Source organism: Puma concolor, chromosome B2 (assembly GCF_028749965.1).
Source record: "Puma concolor isolate L17-30 chromosome B2, mPumCon1.1.hap2, whole genome shotgun sequence".
NCBI classification, from domain to species: domain Eukaryota; kingdom Metazoa; phylum Chordata; class Mammalia; order Carnivora; family Felidae; genus Puma; species Puma concolor.
This window is the reverse complement of record NC_141671.1, coordinates 120,469,328-120,478,840: the sequence shown is the minus strand read 5'-3', so window position 1 is coordinate 120,478,840 and position 9,513 is coordinate 120,469,328. Positions and strand designations below refer to the sequence as shown.

The following is a 9,513-nucleotide window of genomic DNA, read 5'->3' as shown; positions in this document are numbered from 1 at the left end:
TTTCGGTGTGAATGAAATAATCCAAGGCTTTGTCTTGTTTGCATGTGTCTGCCACCAAATTCATGTAGGGACTTGGAAACTTTTTTTTTTAAGTACACTGGGTCTATTTATTTTTTATGTGGATTATCTTTACATGGAAAAAATTGGAATTCAGAAATGCATCTAAAATTTTTTCATTATTACAGAAGAGTTTTGAACATGATGAAAACAATGGATGACAATAGATTACCCATTCAATTTATGTTTGGAGATTCTACAAGTTTGTTGACCCTAATTATATAATGAAATAAATCTTAATTTGTTACATAATGTGGTAGCTGGTTTATACGTCTGTGATAAAGTGCAGAAGTGTAAGTCATAGGTCTGAAATGATGTCTAGATATGAAGTCAAGACTGCTTTATTCACCTCCTTAGGAGAACATCTGGCTGATAGAACACCTGGGTGAGGCACATTTGGGGTTTTGGAGTGAACAGTTTGAATCTTAAGTATGCTTTCTATATAAATCTAGTATATCTCAAAGGGCTTCAGTTACTCTAGACTAAGAAATAGATTAATACAATAATATGGTTCTATAAACAGGACCATGTTCAAAGCTGATAGAATCTTATCCTGCTAGTGAAAATAATTATTTTGGGGCACCTGGGTGGCTCAGTTGGTTAAGTGTCTGATTCTCGATTTTGGCTCAGGTCATAATCTCCTGGTTCATGGGATTGAGCCCCGAGTCAGGTTCTGTGCTGACAGCGTGGAGACTGCTTGGGATTTTCTCTCTCCCTCTCTCCCTGCCCCTCCCCCACTCACACACATGCACGTGCTGTCTCTCTTTCAAAATAAACATTTAAAAAAATATTATTTTGGGGGTGCCTGGGTTGCTCAGTCGGTTAAGCATCCAAATTCAGCTCAGGTCGTGATCTCTTGGTCTGTGAGTTCGAGCCCCGCATTGGGCTCTCTGCTGACAGGTCAAAGCCTGGAGCCTGCTTCAAATTCTGTGTCTCCCTCTCTCTGCCTGTCCCCTGCTCACACTCTGTCTCTCTCAGAAATAAGCATTAAAAAAATTTTTTTTTAAATATTATTTTGGAGACACCTGGGTGGCTCAGTCAGTTAAGCATCCAACTTCGGCTTAGGTCATGATCTCGAGGTTCATGAGTTCAAGCCCTGAGTCGGGCTCTGTGCTGACAGCTCAGAGCCTGGAGCCTGCTTTGGATTGTCTCCCTCTCTCTTTGCCCCTCCCCTGCTCACGCTCTTTCGAAAAAATAAATAAGCATGAAACATATGTGTGTGTGTGTGTGTGTGTGTGTGTGTGTGTGTGTGTGTGTATTATTTTTAACATCCCTTTAACATTCATATAGGATCTGCTATTCTTCCAGTGATTGTAGAATATTGGAATTTTGTTATAAATGTGAGTGTGTGCCCTTGCAGTTTCCCTACCTCAAGTTGAGAACCAACACAAAGGGAACAGAATGTAACACTAAGCATCTTACTGACACTGGATGCACTCAGAGTCACAAAGGGCTCACACGTGGGTGGCCCGCCGAGACAGTGGAGCTAGCATGAGCAGCACTGTGGGGCAGTCACAGAGTCTAGGATCCCTGGAAGTCACCCGGCCAAACTATGTCCGATTCTAATTTGGCAACAGAGACTCATATAAGTGAGCTGGTTTGCTCGAGATTGCTTCTCAGTGGTGGAAGGTCTAGAAGCCACAATCCACCTCCTGGACCAAACTGAGACTCTGACCACCCATGCAGCCTCCCTGTCAGAAGCCAAGGCTACATAACATATACTACCATTTTAGGACAACATATTCTGGCGATGAGACCCAGCGAGGGATTATTCTAGGAGTTTGAACAGTGGCAGAAGGGTCTTTTGAGTATTTCAGATCCCAAATTTAGACTTTTGCCAATTCTTATTTGGTTGTTAGAATGGAATCATGAAGAAAATATATTTTATTGTATATTTCCCATGATCTCTGTAAACCTGATTAAATGAAGATTTCACTGATAAGGATTAGAACCTTTAATCTCTAAATTAACTATCTGGGGTCTTTTCCCCCCCTCCAGTTCCATCACATCAGCTGACAGCTCTCGTGTACATTCATATAACTTCAGAGTTACAAGGGAGCTGGCTGAGTCAAAAGAAAGTGACCCATCCTTAACTTGTGAAATGTATTGTACTTGGTAGAGAGAGGAAGTGTTGCATTGTGGAAAGACTATGGCTTTGAAGTAGAAGACCCTAGTCTAAATTTAGCCCTACCTTTTATTAGCTTTATAAATAGCCATTCAGCTTCATAGCCATTTAACCATTTACAGCTCCAGTTTCCTAGTTTCCTTAAAGGACTTTTTTTTTTTTTTTAATTTTTTTTTTCAACGTTTATTTATTTTAGGGACAGAGAGAGACAGAGCATGAACGGGGGAGGGGCAGAGAGAGAGGGAGACACAGAATCCGAAACAGGCTCCAGGCTCTGAGCCATCAGCCCAGAGCCCGACGCGGGGCTCGAACTCACGGACTGCGAGATCGTGACCTGGCTGAAGTCGGACGCTTAACCGACTGCGCCACCCAGGCGCCCCAAAGGACTTTTTTTTTTAATGTTCACTTATTTTTGAGAGAGAGAGAGAGAGTCAGAGCACAAGTGGGGGAGGGGCAGAGAGAGAGGGGGAGACACAGAGGCTCCAGGCTCTGAGCTGTCAGCACAAAGCCTGAAGCCGGGCTCAAACCCAAGGACCACAAGATTGTGACCTGAGCCGAAGTTGGACACTTTGCAGACTGAGCCGCCTAGGCGCCCGAGTTTCCTAGTTTTCCAAGCTGTAAAACAGTCCTAGTAACTTCCTAGGAGGGTCACTGAAGGGAAGACATGTAATAGTGTGCCTCAATCACCTGGCACAGAGGTATCTAACCAATGAAAGCAACAATTCTTAACTAAAGTAAGACCTGTAACCCCAGATTGCAAAGAAGACACTATTTGAGACTTTCAGATTGTTTGGAAAGATTGGAACAGCTCCTTGAGAATGAAGATATTTATGGAAATAGGCTGAGAAGATCTAATTCTCCTAAAGTACTGTTAACCTAGATTAATGGAACAGTGAAAATAGCTCTGGAATGTTGAGATGGAGCCCTTGGGTGTAGTTCAAGGCCAGTTCCCTAATAGCAATGGCCTTGGAAAAGGCACTCACAGCCTCCTCAAGTCTGTTTCTTCATTTGAAAAACAAGGCAAGTCCCAAAATATCTTTGCTTCCTATCTTAAAGGTTTATTTAGGGAAAGCCCTCTACACCACCAAGGGATTTCACGGTAAGCAGCTCCCTGTCTTTGCATCTGGAAGGTTCTGCTCCTTTCATCTTCACTCCTGCTGTCACTTCACTGACACATAATTAGCAGTTTGTGAGATGCTATTTAGATTTTCTTTGCATTTCACGTTCTGTTGTTAATTCTCTGTGAGGCTGACTGATTTGAGGTGATTTAAAAATCTAAAGCAGAAGATGCTCTGCAACAGTGCTATCTTAGCATGAAGGATAAGGACATAAATAAAGGTGAAAAAACACTAAAGCGATCAGAGCTCCTGCTGATGACTTCATTCTACCAACACAGATACATACAACTTCCAAGAATCAGGAAAAAAAAAGGGAGAGGCAAAAAGGGAAAAACAATACATTTATTAAGAGGCATGAAAATGCATAAACTCATTTATAAATAAATGTAGAATTTACCCAGTGAAAAAATAGCTAAAATCCATGAGTAAGCTGGATTTTGTATCTGAAATGATTACATATTTGATCTCCAATAATTTCCTCTCCAACATGATCTCTTAGTAGCAGCCATTTTGCAATGACCATAGAAAAAGCTGTTACCAAAGATTATCACGTGGGGGGAAATTTTTCAAGAATTTTCTTTAAAAATGAACCAGTGCAAACAAATTCAGATTATAAGGGATACAGTAAGACCTAGGGCTTATCTTCAGAAAAGTAGAAAATAAAAATCCCAAACATTTATTCATTAAGAAATGAAAAAGCAAACTACATTTTGATCATTGAAAAATAATACATATGGATATTATAAAACATTCTTAACCAGTAATTGTAATAATTACACTTATAAATGTTCATTCAAGTACTAATGTTCAATAAACATTCAAATCCCCATTAAAAGTAACACTAGATACAGACATATGTGGACAATACTACTTCTGATTTAACGACAACAAAAATCACATCAACAGAAGGCAAGTGATCCTTAAAACACTGTATTTTTTTTTGTATGTAAATGATTTTTCACAGTCTGTGTATTTTATCTGTGAGAACCCAAGGAACATCTCACAACAGCTAATTAAGAAGTCCTTTCTATAAAGTAACTTTTGATAGTACAGAAACAAACATACCAGAACACAAGTTGAGTTTAAAACATAACAGGGCAGAATCTGTTTTCTTTGGCAGGAAATTATTCATTCCTTACCAAATGTTGGTTTGCTGTTGTGTGGACACTATGAAAACACTTTTTGGTATTTACCAAAGACCTATGAAATCATCTGAAAAGGTTTCATTAACTATGGTACCGTGATAACAGCATAGCGCTTACGTCAAAGTTGCGCCGAAATCAACCTGGTTTCCTTGATTACTGTTGTTAACAGATCTTCCTTCAAAAAGCTCCCTCCTAATCCTGGCCTGAGTCTCAGGTTTTAATAAAAGTTCCTTTATCTGTTTCACTTTGGACTTCAGACCCATCCTTTCTCGACGCAAAGCTTCATTAATTAAGTCCCGGAATCCAATAGGTTTCTTGCCTAGGGAAAAAAAAAATTATATAATACATTTTACATACAAATGCCAGTGAAAGACATTAAATATGGCACACTGACTTATCAAAAGAAGGCTAAAAGAAACCTTTACAATGTTGCCCACATGTTATAGAAAAGGTTGCATTTTGCCAAAAATATATAATTTGCATGAAACGAATTTACGGTAAATAAAAATCACTGCATAGCCACAGCAGACACAGGACAAGTGTGAGACATTATGGACTGACAGTATGGAAAACGATTTCAACAGTGATTATTTTAAACTTAGCACTTGTTAGCTGTGTGTGTGTTTTGGCCTCAGGTAAAGTGGTCAAATGCCCTGCTAAGCAATATAAATGGCAGTATTCCATTTATGGCAAGGCCCCTTCCAAGGCCTTTAATTTGAGTCCATGAGGCATAACCCAAAGTCCCCTCTCCCTTGGCCATGGCTGAGGGTAAGTGAAACTTGGGCCATTCTTTCATAAGTGAGTTTCCTCTGCTAGCCACGGCACTCCATTCTCTTCTGTCGTGCTTCAGAAATGCAAACACATTGATCACGAAAGTATTAGGCGATCTCCACAGCTTGGACAAGAGACATTTAAACAGCACAATGCAAAGTAGTCCGTTGACTCAGCAGAGGGGAGCCGGATGCTTCTCACGGAGCAGCGGGGGGGGCCTGCCTGCATTGGGGTCTCATTTCCTGTTGTTGTCACTGTCAGTGCCATTCCTATCAGCCTCTTGAGTTTTCACAGAGCTCCCATCCCCTGGCTTGCTTTTGTTCTGTGTTTCTTCCAGATACTGCTGGACAGCCTTGAGCACCGCGTTCTCCACCAGCCTCTTACTGAGCCTTACCAGTTCAGCATCATCAGGCTCACCTCCATTCTTATCACCTACATTCCACAATAGAGAAGAGAGATCACTGAGGTCATATTGCCATAGAAACTTGGCATGCAGGGGCCGGCTAGTTCAGTTAGTTAAAAAGAGCAAGTGTCCTTCAATCTGGCAAATTGGATCCGTAAATCCAAGAACACTGGTGTGGCTTTTCATTAGGTATTTGCAGAAACAGGAGACTGCCTATGCCTGAAGATGTCAGGTTGAAAAGCAGTTCTTTAACCCCACTCCAAAAATATTCCACCTAGCAATGCTGGAAGCTTCCTATTTCTACATGGAATTTTTGTCCTTCTCTCATCCATGGCTATTTGCTACTGTTAAAGTCCACGCGCCCACCACCTGGAGCCTCAGACATGTGAATTCACCAACCAGATCTGCATCTGCTTTTCCTTCGCCACTGATAAATGTCAGGTGATCAAGATTTCCCAATCAACTAACTACTTGGGATCACTAGTTGTTTAAATGATTGGCCCATAGATTGGTTGTTAATAAACTCTCAGCAATTCCATGAACACAAAGGCAGTTATTCCTGCTAGGAACAGGTTTAAAATAAACTTGTAAAATTAATATTCTATGTAATCTCGGTGCTATCACTGCAATTTCAGAAATAAGAAACTCTTCAAGAGTTAGGATGATGATAGTAAATTACTAGATGTTAATATTTTATAGCCATTTTATTTCCCTGCTAGTGATGATCAAGGTTTAATTATTCTACCTTTCATTTCACCTTAAAAGGGCTGGTTCTCATCTATTCCTATGCTACACATTTCCCACTCACTCTCTTCCATGTCTCCATTAACTGGGGAAAAAGAGCAAGGGACTCATCTCTCATGCCCATTCATTCCCTAATCTTCTTCCATGAGCTGTGGACCCAAGAAGGCAGATGAGTGGAGGCAAAGACAATGCAGCACCTAAATATGGTAAACAAATACTAACAGATCTCAAGGGAGTGACAGACAGCAATATAATAATAGTAGGGGACTTCAGTATTCCACTTTCAACAATGAATAGATCATCCAGATAGAAAAACAGAAAGGAAGCATTGGATTTGAACTATACTTTAGACCAAATGGACCTAAGAGACATATACAGAACATCCAGCAGTAATCAAAACAGTATGGTATTAGCATAAAAACAGACACATAGACCAACTGAACAGAATCTAGAGCCCATAAGTAAACTCATGCATAGATGGTCAACTAATGTTTGACAATGGAGCCAAGAAAACACAATGCAGAAAGGACAGCCTCTTCAATAAATGGTGCTGGGAAAAGTGACATCGACATGCAAAAGAATGAATGAAATTGGACCCCTATCTTACACACACTCACAAAAATTAATAAGGAATGGAATAAGGACATAAACATAAGACCCGAAACCAAAAAACTCTTGAGAAGAAACCAAAGGAAAAAAAGTTCCTTGACACTGGTCTTGGGAATGATTTTTTCTGGAGATGACACCAAAGAACAAACAATGAAAGTAAAAATCAGCAAGCGAGACTATATCAAATTAAAAAATCTTCTGCACAGCAAAAGAAACAAACAACAAAATGAAAGGACAATCTACAGAATGGGAGGAAATATTTGCAAGTCATATATTTGATAAGGGGTTAATATTCAAAATATATAAGGAACTCCTACAACTCAATAGCAAAAACACAAACAATCCAATTTAAAAATGGGAAGAGGACCTGAATAGATATTTTTTCCAAATAAGACATACAAAAATGTCTAATAAGTACCTGAAATGGTGCTCAATATCACTAATCATCAGGGACATGCAAATCAAAACCCCAGTGAGATATCACCCCACAACTGTTAAAATGGTTATTATCAAAAAAACAAGAGATAACAAATGCTGGCGAGGATGTGGAGAAAAGGGAACCCTTGTGCACTGTTGATGGGAAAGTAAATTGGTGCAGCCATTGTGGAAGATAGTATGGAGGTTCCTCAAAAACTTAAAATTGGTGGGGCGCTTGGGTGGCGCAGTCGGTTAAGCGTCCGACTTCAGCCAGGTCACGATCTCGCGGTCCGTGAGTTCGAGCCCCGCGTCAGGCTCTGGGCTGATGGCTCGGAGCCTGGAGCCTGTTTCTGTCTGTGTCTCCCTCTCTCTCTGCCCCTCCCCCGTTCATGCTCTGTCTCTCTCTGTCCCAAAAATAAATAAACATTGAAAAAACTTAAAATTGGAATTACCATATGATCCAGCAATCCCACCCACTTCTAGGTATATATCTGAAGAAGGTGAAATCACAATCTCAGAGAGATATCTGTACTCCTATGTTCACTGAAATGTATTTCACAATAGCCAAGACATGAAAAAAACCTGTGTACAATGATGAATGGATAAAGAAAATGTGGTATTTATATAAGATGAAATATTATTCAGCCATAAAAAGAAGGCAATCCTGCCATTTGTGACAATATGGTAGAAGTTTAGGGCATTGTGCTAAGTGAAAGATGGCAGACAGAGAAAGAAATACGTGTGATCTCATTTACATGTGGAATCTAAAATCACTGGACTCAAAAAAACAGAGAATCAAACCGTGGTTTAAGCAGGGGCAGAAAAATGAGGAATCCCGGTCAAAGACTTTTAGTTACAAGATGAGTAAGTTCTGAGGATCTAACGGAAGCACAGTAACTACATTACCAATACTGTATCATATACATGAATATTTGCTATGAGAGTAGAGCTTTAATGCTCTCACTACAACAACAACCAAATATAATTAGGTAAAGGTAAAGGATGTGTTAACTAAAGTCTCTGTGGCAAATATTTTGCAATAAATATGTATATCAAATCATCACATTCTATACCCTAAACTTACACAATGTTGTATGTCAATTATATCTCAATAAGCTGGGGAGGAAAAATAAAAACTAGAATGCTCACTACATTAAAATCAGCTCATTTTTGGAATATTACCCCTGGCCTCCAGGAGGCAAAAGCCAAGTGTTACACTTGCATCCTTAGGTCTGGGATAGGTAAATACTGAGGGTCTGAGCTGGAAGATGGATATTGTTTTCTATGCTTATATGTAACAGGGATTGAAATACAAAAGCACATATGCTAAGGGACAGAATTGGCCTGAAGACCTCCTTCTGAGCCCCACTTCTATTTAACACACGTCCAGGACCAACTCTGCTTATAACCATCATTCCTAGCACCCTCCAAGCAGATGAGAGATAGCTTAAAGACCCACCTAGATTTTCTACCAGTGCAAGGCCTTAGCAATTGCTTTCCCTTAAAAAGTGGCAATGTGGCACCCCAGATGACCAAAAGTTCTAGGTAGAACCTTTGAAGTGCAAAATATGCTTAGAATTGAGTAAGCTTCAACTCTGTGATATCTACATAGAAGTAATTCAATGTAAATACGTCAGGATATTATTAAAATAAAGATAAAGAAATTAATACCACATTTGGGGCAATTTAAGACTATTTTTATCAGTAAGAATAAATGAGTATATTGTGTAATACTTACAGGATTTTAGCTTAATCTTACAAGACAGTGTTTATATAACCGATACCTCCAAATGTGTTACCTACCTGGAACTATTTGTATAATGGCTCTTCAAACTTAAAAGAGAAAAAGTCACACTGCAAATGAAGGGACACTTTTTAAGTACCCCCAAAACACTGGGAATGACTGCAGCTGCTACCCTACTGTGCTCGGCGCCCAGGCCAGAGGTGCATTCCTCCGGGCTATTCCTTACTCTGGTCAGCTTTCAGGTAACATCAGTCATCATATCACTGATACTCACTAGTTGTACTTGATCCTAGTCTTTACTCACTCCCTAAGATGCCTCAGGTCACATCATCTGTGTTTCTGAGATTTCTCTCGGCCTGCTACGAAGTGCTCTTGTTACT

General features: G+C 39.9%; 1 protein-coding gene across 10 annotated transcripts in view; it reads right to left on the bottom strand.

Moving 5' to 3' along the window:
• Positions 1–3,624: 3,624 nt before the first annotated feature.
• AKAP7 (A-kinase anchoring protein 7) overlaps positions 3,625–9,513 on the bottom strand; it is a 153,461-nt gene continuing 147,572 nt past the window's right edge. For 4 of the 10 annotated variants that reach the window (XM_086707850.1, XM_086707852.1, XM_086707854.1 and 1 more), the window contains one exon: positions 3,625–4,764. In XM_086707850.1, coding sequence (XP_086563976.1) covers positions 4,559–4,764 — 206 coding nt within the window. In that variant the 3' untranslated portion in view covers positions 3,625–4,558. Of the gene's footprint in view, positions 5,649–9,513 lie in introns of all 10 variants that reach the window. The other 6 variants (XM_086707851.1, XM_086707853.1, XM_025925612.2 and 3 more) reach the window with 3 other exon arrangements.